This window comes from Microplitis mediator, chromosome 9 (assembly GCF_029852145.1).
Source record: "Microplitis mediator isolate UGA2020A chromosome 9, iyMicMedi2.1, whole genome shotgun sequence".
Classification (NCBI taxonomy): Eukaryota; Metazoa; Arthropoda; class Insecta; order Hymenoptera; family Braconidae; genus Microplitis; species Microplitis mediator.
Window position 1 is genome coordinate 18,738,638 of NC_079977.1, and position 20,286 is coordinate 18,758,923.

The window sequence follows — 20,286 nt, forward strand, 5'->3', positions numbered from 1 at the left end:
TATAGTAATATATGACTATGAGTAATCATTTATGATCCTAAATGATCACATATAACTATAATTGATCGCATACGGCCATGAATGATCATATATGGCCATAAATGAGCATACGCTGAAAAAAATAATCGTTAGCTGCTAGCGATTTTTTCTTTAGCAGGTAGCGATTTTTTCGCTTGCTGGAAGTGATTTTTTCGGTAACACTTACTTATTTGTTCCTTGTATAAAAAAAAGTTAAGCATCGGTATAACTCGAAAATAAAACAAATACTGTTTTTATCATTAAAATAATTTATATATATATATATATTTATAAATTATTTTAATGATAAAAACAGTATTTGTTTTATTTTCGAGTTATACCGATGCTTAACTTTTTTTTATACAAGGAACAAATAAGTACACGGAAAGAAAATTATGGGAAGTTTTCCTATGCATTATGGGAATGGTTCCCATAATGGTATGGGAATAGTACCTATACTACTATAGGAATGGTTCCCATATATTATGGGAACCATCCCCATAATAGTATGAGAATAGTTCCCATACCATTATGGGAATGGTTCCCATAATGATATGGGAATGGTTCCCATACCATTATGGGAATGGTTCCCATAATATTATAGGAATAGTTCCTATACCAATATAGGAACCATTCCCATAATGGTATGGGAATAGTACCTATACTACTATAGGAATGGTTCCCATATATTATGGGAACCATCCCCATAATAGTATGAGAATAGTTCCCATACCATTATGGGAATGGTTCCCATAATGATATGGGAATGGTTCCCATACCATTATGGTAATGGTTCCCATAATATTATAGGAACCATCCCTATAATATTATAAAATTCTTTTTTTGCACAATAGTGTAGAAATTTCTCAAAATTTGAATTTTCTTGAATGTTTTGTGCTGACAAAAAATTCTTGTTAAAAATTTTAATGTTTTTTTGCCAAATACGATTTTTTTTCAATTTTTGAATTTTTGTTTTTATGTTTAATATAATTTCTATGTATTGTAGAAGTGATTAGCACACTTCTTTAAATTAATTTTTTCATGATAATATGGGAACCATTCCCATAATATTATAGGAATGGTTCCTATAATAGTATGGGAACTATTCCCATAATATTATGGGAATGATTCCCATAATAGTATAGGAACCATTCCAATTTCATTATGGGAATCATTCCCATAATATTATGGGAATAGTTCCCATACTATTATAGGAACCATTCCTATAATATTATGGGAATGGTTCCTATAATTTATGGGAATGGTTCCTATAAATTATAGGAACCATTCCTATAATTATAGGAACCATTCCTATAGTGTTATGGGTATCATTCCCATAATTATAGGAACTATTCCTATAATTATGGGAAACATTTCTATAATTATAGGAACCGCTCCCATAATTTATGGTCGTAATTCCTATGATGGTATAGGAAAAAATTTCACAAAATTATGGGAACCGCTGCCATAATTTTCTTTCCGTGTAAGTGTTACCGAAAAAATCGCTTCCTGCAAGCGAAAAAATCGCTCGCAGCTAGCGATTATTTTTTTCAGTGTATATGACCATGCATGATCATGTGTGGCTATAAATAATCATATATTACCATAAATAGTAATTTATGACTATAGGTAATCATTTATGAACCCAAATGATCACATATAACCATAAATGATTGCGTTTGGCCATGAATGATCATATATGGCCATAAATAATCACATATGGTCATGAATGGTTCCCATAATGGTATGGGAACTTTTCCCATACTACTATGAAAACTATTCTCATATATTATGGGAACCATCCTTACAATAGTATGGTCACAATTCCTATACCATTATGAGAACTATTCCCATAATACATAGGAGAAGTTCCCATAGATTTCTTTCCATGTAACAGCTGGTTTACAAAATTAAATTATTTAATTTATTGTCAAATTATAAATATTCAATAGCTCATATTTATTTAAATTAATTACAATTTAAGATAAACGTGGACATGTTTACTATACACGACAGATATTTAAAAGTTTTTATTTATTTAAATTATTAAAATTAGTATTAAATAAAAAAAATTATGTTATTGCTCTCATAAGAAATATAAAAAAACTTCTAAATTTTGTGTTAAAATAAAAGAACAATTATTTGAAATAAATTAAACATCAATAAATTAAACATTAATAACAATTAAACATCAAAATATTTCAGTCACAGCTGACATTTACAGAATATTTTTTTAAAAATTTAGTTTACTAAAAAATTAAGTCACAGTTTTTATTTTAAAGTTCACTTTACCCTTAAGTCAAGTTTTTCCCGACTCGTAAAAAAAAATTTTCATAACAAGCACAAAAAAAATTTTTTGTCAAAATATTGAAATATCATTCGCACTGACCAACTTACCCCGTATTTTTTTTCTACAGACTATAAATAAACATTTGAAAAAAATTTAACCTCTCATTATTTTATTGGTCCAATTGACCTTTCATTTTTCCGATCGCACTTTTTTCTGCCTTGAACCCGTTAAAAATTTTTCCAGCCATCATCAGTCGATTTAAAAAAAATTGAACAAATATAGAAATAAAATTCTGAACTTTATGAATACAAGCTCAAATCCTTTCTATATATATACGATATATAATCCATAATGTTTTTCTTCAATCCCCTTTTTACATCCAGTTCGTTCAATCCTGACTGCTCTCAACAACTCACTCATTCACTCTCTCTTTTTTTATTTATCTCTCTTACTCACTCCCAAAACAAGTAAACTAGTAAACTATTAGACTAGTATACTTTCAGACCGGTAACAAACTTTACGTTAATCAAACATACGGATGAAATTCGACCGATTTTGCCAGATCAACTTTCTCATTACTTTATCTTTCATACATATATATGTTTGTAAAGTAAAATATACATTACTTAATATATAATACTCATATATTTGTTGAAATATAAACAAACTTCGTCGACTTCTAGTCGGAAGTTTTTGCATCTCGATATATTTATGTACTAAAATCATAATAATAATAATAAAATAAACTTTTAATATTTGATTTTGTAATATTATTTGATACTTTGATGTATGAAATTTTACCTGTAACTTTAAAGTCTGCGCATTATATGTATATTTATGTATATATTTATGCATGGATGGATGAATGTGTTGGTTTTAAGTAGAAGCTGATATGATACAGGCTTATAGTCAGAGCATTAAGATCTTGAGCTGTTTGCTTATTTAAGACGACGAGGAAGCTTTGATGAAGCTTATAAATATATGCATATATATTAGACTGCTGTTTTTTTGCGACTATTTTTTTTTCGCTCCCATGCCGAAATTTTGTTGGAAATACCCCCGAAAAAATTCCCTGAGAGTTTGAGCCCTTAATATTAATATTGAGGACTTTTCCGGAGCAGGTGAAGATTTTCCATTAAAAATTTTCCTTACCTTCGAAACAGAAATTTTTTAAAATTTAAACATACAGAAAAACAAATACTAATTCTTAAAAAAAATATTTTTCTTTCAAAATGATTTTTAAAAATGAATCAGTGAAATTTTCACTGAATCCGAATCAGTGAAAATCACCAATTAAGTAAGAGATTGATGACAATTTGTTACTAATTCGATAAGTTTGTTTTTTGGAATTAAATGTGACTCTCTGATCCTATCAGTGATTTTATTTTACTGATCCAAGCAGTGACTTCAGTCCGTTACTCTTTTAAAATAAATCAGTGAAAAGTACTGCGAATCAGTGACATTGCTTAAGTGAATTTGTAAACAATAAATTTCACTGGTTTGATCAGTGATTTTATTTCGCTTATCCGAGCTGTGCATTTTGCTGGTTTCTTAGTTACTATTTTACGGAAACTATCAGTGTTATACTTAAGAATATTACGAAAATATTCACGGATTCGATCAGTGACTTTTTTTCATGGAAAAAATTAGTGAAGATTCACTCATCACATTGGCAAATATTTTTTACAGACGTAAGAAATGAATTTTACGGATGCAGTCAGTGATTTTCTTGCACTGATTCAAGCAGTAGATTTTATTGGTTTCTTTCTTAAAATTAATCAGTGAAAGTACTATAAATCGGTGGTTTGCTTTCACTGGTACTAACGATGATTTTCACTGATCCGATAAGTGACTTTGTTGTTACTGAAACAATCAGTAAATTCCTCTGGCTTATCAGCTACCATTTTTCACGGAAACAAACGGCATTATACTTATGGGATTATCACCCAGGGATTTATTACTGACCCAAGAACTTTTCACTGATTCCTATTAATAAATTAATTTTCCCGGCAAAAAATTCAAATATCATGTGACGCTGCTGCGACGCTGAAAGTGATAGTAAACTACATAGAAACAAATCGTTTGTTGTACAAATTTCCCTTCATTTAATTAGAAAAAAAAAAAAATTCAGTTCCAATACCGACACTCTTCTATGCGACTTATTCAAATCTATCAAAATTGTCCTACTTAGAACAATTATAAGTATGTACACCAAAATATAAGCTGTGACCTAGAAAACCAAACGATTATTTAATTTAATTTAAAAAATTCATTCATCATCACAAAATACTTAACCCATATAAATTTGTATGTACATTGTTCGGGTTGTAAATTAAAAAAGCCTAAAAAAAGTAGTTGTAGACGATGAAAGCGCCATATATATTATCTAAATAGTCATGTATCTTGTATATACAATTAACAATATTATGACGCGTTATGGAGCGTCATCATCGTAATTGATTCTAACGGGTTTTAAAGCGTTCTATTATGATTTATTGTTGTGATATAGTAGTAGAGGCAATTAGGATTGCGAGCGTTCAAACGTTTAACGTTCGATGACCTCATTTACTCGATTTAATCAATTATATCGAGTAGCTAGTTCATAAAGTGGATTTTTAATTAGTTAGAGGCTATTATTATTTCATAATAATTAGTATTCCGTGACTTACTATACATTTATTACATTTCTTATTCACTGTGAACATTCGTAATACTCTAAAACGTTTTTATTATTCAGAAGATTTTTTTTTTGTACTGATTCCTTGCTAAAAAATGGAAAATATTAACAAAATAGGCGAGTGTGTGAATTGATTAAATCTTTTGGAAATTTTTTATGACGATACAATGAAATAAAAAATCGGGATGTAGACAAATGTGGCAGAATGGGACTGGATCTACTAGGACCGGATCTAATATTTCAAAAAAGATAACTTAGAAAAAATTAGTTCTTTCTATTGGTCGCCTCATCCTTCAGAGGTAAATAATGAAACTATAGACAAGCTTACATAGTTCCGTTAAAGTTGCGAGGTAAAACGGCTTATTAGCTCAGTTGGTTAGAGCGTCGTGCTAATAACGCGAAGGCCGCGGGTTCGATCCCCCCATAAGCCACATTATTTTTTTATTGTTGCAACTAAAATACTTTTTTTTAACGTAGTTTTATGTTAAGAGGGTTCTACATATCAATTTATTGTTCATTAACAAGAATTAAATTCGAAAAAATAGTCTACATAACAACAACAACAACAACAACAACAACAACAACAACAACAACAACAACAACAACAACAACAACAACAACAACAACAACAACAACAACAACAACAACAACAACAACAACAACAACAACAACAACAACAACAACAACAACAACAACAACAACAACAACAACAACAACAACAACAACAACAACAACAACAACAACAACAACAACAACAACAACAACAACAACAACAACAACAACAACAACAACAACAACAACAACAACAACAACAACAACAACAACAACAACAACAACAACAACAACAACAACAACAACAACAACAACAACAACAACAACAACAACAACAACAACAACAACAACAACAACAACAACAACAACAACAACAACAACAACAACAACAACAACAACAACAACAACAACAACAACAACAACAACAACAACAACAACAACAACAACAACAACAACAACAACAACAACAACAACAACAACAACAACAACAACAACAACAACAACAACAACAACAACAACAACAACAACAACAACAACAACAACAACAACAACAACAACAACAACAACAACAACAACAACAACAACAACAACAACAACAACAACAACAACAACAACAACAACAACAACAACAACAACAACAACAACAACAACAACAACAACAACAACAACAACAACAACAACAACAACAACAACAACAACAACAACAACAACAACAACAACAACAACAACAACAACAACAACAACAACAACAACAACAACAACAACAACAACAACAACAACAACAACAACAACAACAACAACAACAACAACAACAACAACAACAACAACAACAACAACAACAACAACAACAACAACAACAACAACAACAACAACAACAACAACAACAACAACAACAACAACAACAACAACAACAACAACAACAACAACAACAACAACAACAACAACAACAACAACATGCTCGCTTGCTTGCTTGCGTAAATAATACGTGCGTAAGCACATTTATTTTTATTTATGTTGAATCATGACCTTGAACCAGTCATTAATTGAATTCTCGTACATTCTAATTTTCGCACAAGTATTGAACAATTTTACTAAAAAATGTTATCGTACTGTCTGGGGTATTATTATTTTGAATTATATTTTTTTTGCTTGTCAAAAACATAAACACCAAAATTGATATACTGAAATATAAATATTTTCCTTATGATAAAAATCGGTATATAAAACATGTTCTGTCTTCCACTCAAGCATTACTTGTTACGGTCTTTAATCTTACGTGCATGATAACCAGTCTCATACTTTGACAAAAATTAGTTAAAATCTCATTGAACTATAGTCCAGAAATACTAAACTACTCTGCAATAGTAATGTCAAAGTTATTTTTAATAATAGTATTGATCGCTTTGTTTGAAATCGCTGCAGGTGCTTTAGAAGATGGCGAACCATGTATCTTACCATGGCGAGCTGTGAGTAAAATTATCATTTATTAATAAAAATTTTAATTTCTTTTCTAATAATTCATTTTTAATAAATACGTTATTAATTCTATTAGTTAATTAACTCATTAAAACTATTTATTTATTGTGTTTTCAGTGCTTTCCATACGCCCGTTACGATCCGTATCGATGCACAAGAATGAATGGTGGCGAAATTTGCTTCTAATCATTACCAATTTGTTCTTTATAATAATCGCAATTTGGAAATTTCAGTAAGAATAAAATTTCTTCAATTTCAAATTTCGTTTTAATTATTTTATTTTTTCTTAATAAAACCAAAATCCTAATTCATCTAATTTCTACTTCCTAATTTTTTTCCACTTACTTGCAATTATTAGATTCTAAATAATTCAAATTTTCTTATACTTCGAATTATTGGTAAGTTTCCGATGTTTTTGAAGATCAGATTTTTCAATGCTAATGAATTTTTGAAAATTTTTATTACGTACAGAAATATGACATTTGAAGTTCGAATCTAATACACGGAGAAAAAAATATTGTTTCTCGAAAGATCTAAAGTATAGCAACTCGTAGATCTTTACCACAACAATATGTAGACTCATGGTAACAATACCGTATCGTTCCTGTAACTATCTATTAGATAGCTTTGAGCCCCATACGACTTTCTGTAGTCGCTACCTCACACGGCACCACCTAACCTATTTAAGCATCCATTTTCGCGTCCATTTTGTGTATCGGGTATAATTGTTGCTAGCAGACGCTTCATGAATAAATTATTTTATTAAATTAAAATTATTTATTTATTAATGATAAAGATTTTTAAACGTCTCATATCATTTGCAACGCACGTGACGTCAGATGGGGCTCAGAACGATACGGTTTAGCTGTCAGAACGATACAGTAGACCGTTGTAGTAACAATCTAGTAGATAACCTTTTTGTATATTATTACTGTAACTATACAGTATACTTCTCAGAACAATATTTTTTTCTCCGTGTATTAGATGTTTATTCGAATAATTCAAAAATTTGAATTTTACTTTTGCCGCGTTTTTTTTAAATAAAAAAAGTTTTTTAATTTTTTTTCGGGGCTGGTCCGTTTTACCCCGGAAAATTTTACAATTTTGGCAACTGAAAATTTGGTTTAATGTTTTCATAAGGAATCCCGTATGAAAATAACATATGTTCAAAATATATGAAAAATATCAGAAAAATATATGTGGCTGGTTTAAATATATTTTTTGATATATTTTTCATATATTAGAAAATATAATATCCATCATATACAAGTGCGAATATGTTTAGTATATATGAAATATATATGTCAATCATATACAAAAAATATATTTTTATCATATATGAAAATATATTCTTTTTATGTACGAAAACAATATTTTTATCATGCATAAAAATATATATTTCTATCATGTTCGAAAAATATATACTGATCATATATCAAAACATATATTTATATTGTGTATGGAAGAAAAATTTTTTTATTTGTATGACCAACTCCGATTAAATTAGATCTAAATTTTAATATACTCTTTAAATTGCAGTTAAAATTTTCAAAATTAGTTAATTTGATGCGAATATATATATACCCATATACATATACATACACAGAATAAAATATATGTTTAAATATAACAAAGAAAATATATGGTGCCAGCATATATAATATAAATTATATGCTACCATATATTTCATTTCATATAAAAATTCTATATTTTTTGAATATAAAAGGAAATATATCAATACAATATATTATAAGGTAAATATATAGCTTAATATAAAAAACGTATAAGTTACATATATGGAATACATATATTTAATACTGTATATAATTTCATATTAAATCGGCCAAAATCTCTACATGATTTTTTATAATATATCATATATATTTTTGTTGCAAACATATATGACTTTATATATTTTAACCATATATTGTTTTTTCATACGGGAAAAAAAAAATAATTCGTTATATTCCCATGCACAAAAATCCATTATTTTCTTAGTGGTCCCATCTTGCCCGCCCTTTCCCAATATATATGTATATATATATATATATATATATATTATTAAATAACAATTAAAATTTAAGGGGTTAGGGGTAGTCAGAATTTTCAAAAAATCGATTTTTTTTTTTTTGCATTTTCTTAAAGTATAATATTTTAAAAATATTGTGTGAAAATTTGAAGTGAATCCGACAAATTCTTTTCGAGTTATTTAACAATGACCAAAGGACGCTCGGGTGCTACGTGGCATTCGAGAGCAGGTAGCTAGAAACAGCTGCAAGCAACCGACCTTTCGGGTTTCATTGTCATGAATATCTCCCCATTTTAATGTATGTATAATTATATATATATATATATATATATATATATATATATATATATATATATATATATATATATATATATATATTCACAATTTGTAGGTAGTACAAGAACTGAAAAATAATTTTTGGTTGCCAGTATACCTGTAGTCGTTGCACTGATCAGTCGATAGTTTTGTGATAAATTATTTCTCAAGTGAATTAAATTATTAACCATGGGACGTGATTCTAGAAAGGTTTCAAGAGAACTTCGGAGTTCTGAAAAAATTAATAAGTCGCGTTCAGTCAAAAGAAAGAATGTTTTTAATCCGAAAACAGCCGAACGTGATGAAAGTATTCAGAGTACATCTTCTAAAAAATTAAAACAAAACACTGAAGATGATGTACCTGAAGACAGCAGTACTGAATTTCGAATAATAAATTTTATTCAGGTATTCACTGCAATTTCTGCTCTTATAAAATGTAAAAAATGTGATGGAAATGTAGTGTTTCAAACAGCAAGTACACGTGGGCTGGGATTCAAAATTGTAGTTGCATGTAATAACTGTGGAAATGAATATATTCCTTCCTGTTGAAAATATGAAATCTGCTATAATGGCAACCTTTTATCACTACGGCTCGAGTGATGAAAAACCGAATCATGATATGTGTCCAAAAGGCGAAGAATCTTGGTGCTCTTACCAGCGCGCTGAAGCAAGAGGAGAGCTTGATACCTATTCTCACGATTATTCTCCCTTACCTTCTGATGTTTTAAAAGCTATCAAGCCTATATACGAAGATCTTAGTAGTGAAAATTTACTTTCAAGATGTGTAGGTGGATTCAATCAGAATAATAATGAAAGCTTTAACCAACTAGTATGGAAAATATGCCCAAAAACGGTAAATACTAGTTTTACTATCGTACAAATAGCTGCATACGTTGCTATGTGTATATTTAATGAGGGTATAAATTCATTATTAGTCTTGATGAATACACTAGGACTTAATTGTGGGCCTAATTCTCATCGGTATGCAGAAAGAATGGATGCTGCACGTATCAAAGTAGCAGATAAGCGCGCTAATGATAACGCCCGAGAAGGTCGATTGCAACGTAGGCACCAGCAAATCGATATTTTGGAAGCTGCTATGACGGCTGAAGAGCTATTATATGGTCCAGGAATAGATGACTCAGTGTAAGTTATTAAATAATTCTTATAATTCGACATAAATCCATAGCAAAACTTTAAATGCGTTTTTCTCAAAACTATGTTTTCTGAACTGGTGATCACTGTAACTTAAAAACTGCTCGGTAGATTTCAATAAAATTTATTGTACTTTTGAAATACATTAAAAACTCGTGCCTGATCGAAGGATTTTTTTTTTTTTCAAAAATTTCGATTTTTTTTTAACAATAAACTGTCGGTTTTTTTCTCGAAAATTTGAAAAAAATTTCCTGAGGCCGCCATTTTGTTAATTTCGAAAAAAAAAAAAAAAGCTTCGATCAGGCACAAGATTATCTATTAATAAAACTAATTTTTCTTGTCCGATTGATTTTAGATGAATCTCCAAGGACTTATGATGATCACCGCAAAGGACTTCGGGAGGAACGGGCTCTACAAAAACAGCGATAACTTTTTGAATTATTAATTTTTTTTTTTGAAATTTTCGTGAAGTCAAATCGAAACGTGTTCTAATAAAGCTATGTTTTTATTTTTGTCAAATAAAGTAATTAACTACAAAAAAAAAATTATTGAAAATCATCATTTTTTCAGGCCTCTGAGTACCCCTAACCCCTTAAACCCAAATTTAAATTTATTCAAAAAATTTTATACCCTGCCCCGCCTTGCTCATTTAAATATATCTATATATTAAAAATATATATGTATATTTTTTTAATGACAAAGCTATTTTAAAACATTGTTATAACAAGTTTAATTTAAAATAACATTCTTCATAATAATAACAATAATAATAATAAATTAAGTACAAAGCGGACTTTTCCATAAGAATATATTTTACTTGGCATTAAAAAAACACCACGTGTCCAGTTCTTACTCTTTAAAACTTTAATACTTTACATATGATACTACTCATGTGTGTAAGTGTACATATATATGCATAACTGTACATGTATATGTATGTAGAGACACACATACTGATATATAAAGCAATAAATTAACTTTATATGACATACACAAGAACACTAGGGTTTAAAGTCGCCGTTTACTTTTTATTTTATTTTTAATGTCGATAAACTCTATTGAATTGTACATATTATGTTTAATGCTAATAAGAATAAATTTTCTTTAGTCTGGAGTACATTTATCAATATTGAAAACAGTGATAATAATTATTATTATTACTGTTATTGCAGTAGACTTATATAATATCAACTGTAAAATGCAAGTGATGAAAAAGTAAACATTTGAAATATGAAAAAAAAAAATTAATTATTTATGAGTCATGAATTAATTTATTGAAATAATAAGACAGTAGGATTTTAAAAGAATTATTGTAAATTTTTTTAATGGTCCCACAATATTCAAGTCACTTTTTATTGAATTTAATTATAAATCAGCGCCCATGGCGCCCAATTTTATTTTGGGGCAGAAATTTTAGCTGGAATTTAAAAGGCTGTAACTCTGCTTGTAATTAAGATACTGAGATGAAAAAAATTTTATTTCAAAGCTCAAAGTATCTACTTTAAGATACTTTTTATTGTTTTGGTCTAATAAATTTATTTCGCAGTTACAAGCCAATTAGAGACCAACAAAATCTAAATGGCATTTAAGTAACTAAAATTTTAAAAAACTAACTCTGGTTACAATTGTCGTATGGCAATAGAAAAAATTCATTTCAAAGCTTTAAGTATGTGATTTAATAAACTTTAAGTTATTTTTCCCGAGAAAAATAATCCGCGGAGTCAGAGGCCTAAAATGCGCGACAGCAAAATTTAAAAATTTTTTAGTTTTCGCGCGGTAACTTTTTAAATAAATTTTTTAGATTAAATTGATCAAAAGTGATTGAAAGCTTGTAGTTTCACCTCCAAAATAACCTAGTCAAAGCTCGCTATAATTTAGTTGAGCTGGTTATCATGCTTCAATCTCGTCTCTTCGCTTTAAAATTCGATAACGCGGGCAAATTTACCTGCGTCAATTATTCAAAAAAGTTATCCAACCTCCCCAAGCATTAAACTGCGTCTCTCTAAATTTACTCACAATTTTTCCGCACAGCAACCATTTAGTGCCTAATTTTTCTTCAAATTAATCTCGTTTATTTTCCAATAACTCTAACAAAAATTATTTACATCCAAACCCTGATTAAAGTACTTGGCTTTTAAAATCCTCGTTTCAATTTTAACTGTTTTCGACCATCAATAAAAAAATACTTCTCACACTTTTATTAACAGAAATGTCAGAAACAAAATTTACTGTATTTATTGTCATCTATATATATCTATATCTATATAAAATAAAATTATGCGGGAGTATTAAAGTTAATTAGGTAACATCCAAAAGTTGAATGGTTATTTAACGCACGTAGTTTTGGGTATAAACTAAATTCAATTTTCAATTTATTGGAACATCGTTGCTTATATTTGGACTTTCCGCTCTACTAACAGTTATAAAAGTATAAAAAAAGACTTCTCACACTTTAAACTAATATTAGTAATTATTTTTTTTTTACAAAGCAAAATAATAATGTCCATACTAAATTGTCTTTTCGACTTCAATAAACACACATGAATATAATAATAATAAATAAAAAGAAAAGAAATTATGCAGGAATCTTAACATAAGCGACCGCTTGTCTCTTTGTCGCTCTTTCAGTTCTTCAGTATTCTCTTTTCGATTACGATGTATTCTATCCCAAGTTTGTAGTCCGTTGGTTTAACCTACAGGTATAAGTACACACACACACACATATATATATTTATATATATATATATATATATGTAGAGAGTATAGTGAAGGTATGGGTAAACTAGTGTATAGCAAATGCCGAAGAAAAAAAGAAGCGTGGGCCGGTCGAACGGTCTCGTACTCAGACATAGAAAATTGGCCCTGCGTGTACCATTAAATAAAACGTATTCTTATGTATTGTATTGGGGCTGTGTGTTCCATATGTAACGATTCTCTATTCGTATGCAGATTTAGGAGACACGAGAATGTGTACGTGTGTTGCATGTGTCCCTTTGTCCTTTTAGAATTTACTTTTACTCTAAAGACTTTAAATACGTGGTTATATTTCATTCCGTTTTTTTTGTCTATTACTTCAGAGATAATAGCAGTAAAAATAATGAATCATTACTTTTTAACTGACAATTTGCTTATTATATGGTCATGGATATGAAACAAACAAGGATTGTTCCGAATGAGCCAGTCAAAATTTGGGTCCTTGAGATATTGCTGAGACCTAATTACGGTAGGATTTGACAGTAATTATCCAGAACTTTATTAACATGAGATGGATATTCTGTTTAGGACCTGATATTGCTTTGATATACTTTCAGCCGTTATGGGAATTTAGTCATTTAAACTCTAATGAAAAACCCTATCGAATAAGTCTACATGGGAATCCAGCTTAGATTATGGTTTTCCATATAAGAACTTGACATACACTGTAAGAAATCCGGAGTGAATTGGGAGTGAAATAAAATCCGAATTCACTCCAGATTCACTCCGCCACTCGGAGTTCCGGAGTTTTAAAAAAAATCACTCCGCATGCGGAGTGAATTGGGAGTTTTTTTTAGCGGAGTGACGCGGATTTTATTTCACTCCCAATTCACTCCGGTCCGGAGTTTTAATACTTAAATAAATTTATATTAATTTATATGAAACTGCTAAACAATAGGTGTGTGTGTGTGTGTGTGTGTGTGTGTGTGTGTGTGTGTGCAAATGTGTGCGTGCGTGTGTGTGTGAGTGCACGTGTGTGCCTAAATATGTATGTGTGTATGTGTGTGCATATCAGCTGATCAATAATGTAATACGCAAATTTTTACTTTGATTTTATTATGTGGAGTTATATTTTATTAATAATATTTTCAAAACTCCGCTCCGGAGTGAATTTCACTCCGGAGGGATTAAATTAATAAAAAATTATCTACTCCGCGAAAACTCCCCTGCGGAGTGAATTTCACTCCGAGGAGAGTGAATAATTAAAAATTCATTCACTCCGCATTCACTCCGGATTTAATCCGCATTCACTCCGCGAATTTTTTACAGTGTAGATCCTAATTTTAAAAAAGCAAGAGGTCATTAGATCCTAAATAGTACTCGAGAACTCTTAAGTCTTTAATGAGATTCTAGTCAGCACCCACTGGGATTCTAGTACAACTTAAATTTAAACAGACATATATTTACATGAATATCATCACATATTGTCTAAAAATACGGAGAATGTGATATACAAATACAGAGCCAGACTAATCCGAGTTTGTTTCGGTTGATCACGAGTTATGCCGCTCAAACGAACCACTAAATTCATAAGTTTGTTTTGTTATGTATGACTAACATATGTAATTTACATAAAAGTATTGTGATTTAAGAGCAGGTGACTTCATATCTATAGGTCGGTCTCGTAAAAGGTGACATTAAATAAATAGACAATACAAAGAGACAGCACTGAGGTGGATATCGATCAAAAGTCTTGTCTTGTAATTGCGCCCATTCAATTTATAATTCATATATATATATTTTTTTTTCTGTTGGACATCCAGTTCATTTTGTTATTACATTCTATTTGTGTCAGTACTGTATACATTTATTTTATGATAATAGTAATGGTGCGTAGGGTGTTTATTGTATTTAATGGATCAAAATATGGAATAATTTATGCTGATTAATGTTTGTCTCCCGTATTTGGACTATCAACAAATTATTTGAGCTTCGGTCTTGCTAATAATGCTGATGGAATTTCTTTCAATAAATATGAGGGATTTGAATTATTGTAGTGGAGGCAAAACAGCCGTGGAATTTTTTTCCCTGGGAAAATTTGGAAAAGAATTTAATGGTGATAAATTATGGATCAGAAAAAGACTAGAAGGAGAATTTATTTATGAAAATTTCCAGAAAAAAAAAAATTTTAGTTTATAGAAAAAAATGATTTTTGAAAATTCAATGAAAAAAAAAATTTCTTTACGCAAAAAATGTAATTTTTTTATATAATTTGTTAAGGTTTTTATTTATATATATAATTAATATATTTTACTAAATTTGTGGGGAAGATGGGAAACGGCTAAGAAAATAATGAAATTTGTGCATGAAAATGTGGTGAATTTTTTTTGTCTTGCATTCGAAAAAAAAAATAAACCGAATTTCCAGTTGCCAGAAAAAAATTTTTTCTGTAAAGGCGAAATGGAACAGCCCCGAAAAAAATTTTTGGCTCGAGGAATTTTATCTCACTCATAAATAATTTTTTTTTTTACTCCAAAAAAAACTTTTCTCGCCTTAAGAATATTTTTGTTTTCAATTGATAATACAAAAAATTTATTGAAGCGAATGAAAATTTCCTTGCGGCAAGTGAAAATTTTTTTGCTCTCAGAAATCTTTTTCTAATTAAAAAAAATAACTAATAAAATTGTTTATTTCTAATCACACTGAAAAAGTGATTTGCAATTCTGTTAGTAAATAAAGATGCCGAAAAAAAAAAATCGGTCTGTCAGTTGACCCTGCGGGCCAGCCCCAAAACTTCCCGCTGTTTTCGAGCTCGCTGAGCTCGAAAACATTATTGTGAATATATTTTCGAGCTCTTCGAGCTCGCAAATACTTTTGTATGCCATTGTTTTGTAAAAAACCATTTTTTAGCATTTCTTTCTTCCACGATATCTCGCGAACGAATCAACCGATTTTGATGGTTGAGGTGGCAATCGACGCGTTTTATCAAGTTCTAAAGCTGGTCGAATTTTGAAATTGATTTACTCAGCCGTTTTTGAGAAATTTCAAAAAAACCAAGGAAAAAATTTTTTTTGAATTCTTTCGTCAACGGTTTCTCTTGAACGAATGAACCGATTTTGATGGTTGAGGTGGCATTCGACGCGGCTTATAGAGTTTTAGAGCTGATTAGATTTTGGAATCAATCCATCGAGCAAATTGGAAGTTATCCAAATAAAACATTTTTGAAAAAATTTTATTTTTGAAATATCTCTGAACGCACCCTACCGATTAAGTTCAAATTTCTACGGCCTCAAGACATTAACAAGCCGCGTCGAATGACACCTCAACGATCAAAATCGGTTCATCCGTTCAAGAGTTATGAATATTTACATACATACATACGTACGTACGTACGTACGTACATACGTACGTACGTACGTACGTACGTACACACATACATACACTCGGACATCATCGTGAAATTAGTCAGGATAGCTTCCTAGGACCTCGAAACGTCGACATCTGATGGAAATTCGATTTTCGTAAATCGGACCGAAACCAATAACTTCCCGAATTTTTGAAAATTTACAATTTTCTTAGCGGGAAGTTAAAAATTATTTAAGACAAATAACAGATGAAATTTGAATACAGCGACGATGCCCAACAATACATTGAGTCCACTAAAAAAATTTCTTACAAAAATTTTTTAAAAAATATCTTTTGTCAAAAATATTGAAAAAAAATTCTGGGACTTCGAAATTGTACAAAAATTATCAGAGTGGCGAATGACAAACAGAAACAATTTTGTAATAAAAAAAAAAAAAAAAACGATACTGAAATTGACTGGCGTTTAATAGTTTAAAAATTTTTTTAAAACGATTGGTTGAAAAAAAAAATATTTTGAAAAATTGCACCAACAGTTTTTCAAATTTTCTAAATGCGCATATTTTTAGATTTTTTTTCAATAAATTGTTGAAAAAAAAAATTCAAAAATTTTTAATTTTCTACTAACTTCAGAATCGTAAAAAATTTTAACAAAATTTTTGCATCAGTTCATTTTGCCCCCTTCCTTACCATGGTCCTTTTTTCCCGCCCTTATGTCTGAAAATTCGACCCAAATTTAATTTTCACACCAATTTAAATTTTAACTCATAGATCTGCGATAACTTGAATATAAATTTAAAAAAAAATTTATTCATCCAATCTCTGTCATCTCGTGAGTAAAAAAATCTATGCTACCCCTATATATATGTATACTAAAAAATTTTATCTACCGTCAAAGTAAATGAGTTTAACTAATATAAAAAGTTTTTTTACCTCGTTAGCAAGCATCTTCCACAACCGACATATATTATAATAAACTTTATCTCTGTATTTGTGCTCTACAGCTGTAGCTGTACCTGAGAACAGAGATGGAGATAGAGATGGATAGAGACAGAGATGAAGTAAAGGTACTTTTAAGGTTTGCACTCCACTGCCCCAGTATAGTCGCTAAAACTTTTCTTTAAGTGTTTTTGAAATGGACAATTATGAGACACGTCTCTTAACTCAGTAACTAGAACTGAGTAAAAAAAATTTTTTTTTTACTTTAATAGTTTATATATATAAGTAGTTTTTTTTTCTTAATTTCTTTTCTTCTTAAACTATTATTTTACTTTACTCTATTTACTTTTAGTATAATTTATTTATATTATAATTATAAACTTTTATGGGATTCATTTGCAAAATAATTTTTTAATTAATTTTTCATTAATTTATAACTTTTTAAACTTTAAGAGCCTGTGTAGGGTTAAATATTAATTTTAAATAGAAAATGAATGAGAGGTTTTTTGTGAGAAACTTTGTAAGCTACAAAAAAGGTTCGATATATTTTTTCGATATTCTTGATATTTAAGCTGTAATATGTGATTTTTTATAGAAGATTTGGTAATTGTTTACTGAAGATTTTTCGTGGGAAATTTTGGAAATTATTTTTTTGGTGTTTTATTGGCTATAACTTGGGAATTATTAATTTTAGGGAAATTCTTAATCAGGACAAATTTGTAGAGAATTAAATGTCTCATTAATTAGATTTTTTAGATGAATAAATTATCGCTAATTGGTCCATTATATTTGTAATTAAAAATTACAAACATCAATTGAATTTTTGAATTTTTAATTTCATCGGAAAATCAACGATAACTCAAAAACTATCAATTTCATGAAAAATTTTAAAGAGTTCAAATTTGTAGGGAATTAAATTTTCTATCCAACGAGCATACTTTTTAATTAATTATCTCTAATTACTCTAATAATATTAGTAATTAAAATTCCAAACATCAATCGATTTTTTGAATTTTTAATTTTATCTTCGGAAAATCAACGATAACTCGCAAGCTATCGATTTTTTAAAAAATTTCAAAGAGTTTAAATTTGTAGGGAATTCAATTTCCTATCGAGCAAGCATATTTTCAAATCAATTATCTCTAATTACTCCAAAAATATTAGTAATTTAAAATTCCAAACATCAATCGATTTTTTGAATTTTTAATTTCATCGGAAAATCAACGATAACTCAAAAACTATCGATTTTATGACAAATTTTAAAGAGTTCAAATTTGTAGGGAATTAAATTTCCTATCGAGCAAGCATATTTTCAAATCAATTATCTCTAATTACTCCAAAAATATTAGTAATTTAAAATTCCAAACATCAATCGATTTTTTGAATTTTTAATTTCATCGGAAAATCAACGATAACTCAAAAACTATCGATTTTATGACAAATTTTAAAGAGTTCAAATTTGTAGGGAATTAAATTTCCTATCCAGTGAGCACACTTTTTAATTGATTATCTCTAATTACTTCAATAATATTAGTAATTAAAATTCCTAACATCAATCGATTTTTTGAATTTTTAATTTTATCTTCGGAAAATCAACGATAACTCAAAAACTATCGATTTTATGACAAATTTTAAAGAGTTCAAATTTGTAGGGAATTAAATTTCCTATCCAGTGAGCATACTTTTTAATTAATTATCTCTAATTACTCCAATAATATTAGTAATTAAAATTCCAAACATCAATCGATTTTTTGAATTTTTAATTTTATCTTCGGAAAATCAACGATAACTCAAAAACTATTGATTTTATGACAAATTTTAAAGAGTTCAAATTTGTAGGGAATTAAATTTCCTATCCAGTGAGCACACTTTTTAATTAATTATCTCTAATTACTCCAATAATATTAGTAATTAAAATTCCTAACATCAATCGATTTTTTGAATTTTTAATTTTATCTTCGGAAAATCAACGATAACTCAAAAACTATCGATTTTATGACAAATTTTAAAGAGTTCAAATTTGTAGGGAATTAAATTTCCTATCCCGTGAGCATACTTTTTAATTAATTATCTCTAATTACTCCAATAATATTAGTAATTAAAATTCCAAACATCAATCGATTTTTTGAATTTTTAATTTTATCTTCGGAAAATCAACGATAACTCGAAAACTATCGATTTTATGACAAATTTTGAAGAGTTTAAATTTGTAGGGAATTAAATTTCCTATCCACTGAGCATACTTTTTAATTAATTATCTCTAATTACTCCAATAATATTAGTAATTAAAATTCCAAACATCAATCGATTTTTTGAATTTTTAATTTTATCTTCGGAAAATCAACGATAACTCGAAAACTATCGATCTGATGACAAATTTTAAAGAGCTCAAATTTGTAGGGAATTCAATTTTCTATCCAACAAGCATACTTTTTAATTAATTATCTCTAATTACTCCAATAATATTAGTAATTAAAATTCCAAACATCAATTGATTTTTTCAATTTTTAATTTCATCTTCGGAAAATCAACGATAACTCAAAAACTATCGATTTTATGACAAATTTTAAAGAGTTCAAATTTGTAGGGAATTAAATTTCCTATCCCGTGAGCATACTTTTTAATTAATTATCTCTAATTACTCCAATAATATTAGTAATTAAAATTCCAAACATCAATTGATTTTTTCAATTTTTAATTCCATCTTCGGAAAATCAACGATAACTCAAAAACTATCGATATTATGAAAAATTTTAATAAGGAAAAATTCTTAGAAAA

The 20,286-nt window shown here is 28.9% G+C and overlaps 1 protein-coding gene, 1 long non-coding RNA gene and 1 other non-coding gene across 3 annotated transcripts; all 3 read left to right on the plus strand.

Moving 5' to 3' along the window:
* Window positions 1-5,342: 5,342 nt before the first annotated feature.
* Window positions 5,343-5,416, plus strand: Trnai-aau (transfer RNA isoleucine (anticodon AAU)). Its single transcript has one exon. It is a non-coding gene; the product is annotated as a tRNA-Ile (tRNA).
* Window positions 5,417-6,781: 1,365 nt separating this feature from the next.
* Window positions 6,782-7,273, plus strand: LOC130674300 (uncharacterized). The gene is made up of 2 exons (XR_008991016.1): window positions 6,782-7,003; window positions 7,131-7,273. It is a non-coding gene; the product is annotated as an uncharacterized LOC130674300 (long non-coding RNA).
* A 2,147-nt stretch (window positions 7,274-9,420) lies between these two features.
* Window positions 9,421-11,095, plus strand: LOC130674299 (uncharacterized). Its single transcript, XM_057479594.1, has 2 exons — window positions 9,421-10,503; window positions 10,868-11,095. Exons 1-2 carry the CDS (start codon window positions 9,884-9,886, stop codon window positions 10,869-10,871), a joined length of 624 nt encoding a protein of 207 aa, XP_057335577.1. The 5' UTR covers window positions 9,421-9,883; the 3' UTR covers window positions 10,872-11,095.
* Window positions 11,096-20,286: the final 9,191 nt, after the last annotated feature.

Bases quoted from the DNA above. Each gene is read 5' to 3' on its own strand.
- LOC130674299 (XM_057479594.1), top strand. From the start codon at position 9,884: ATGAATATATTCCTTCCTGTTGAAAATATGAAATCTGCTATAATGGCA.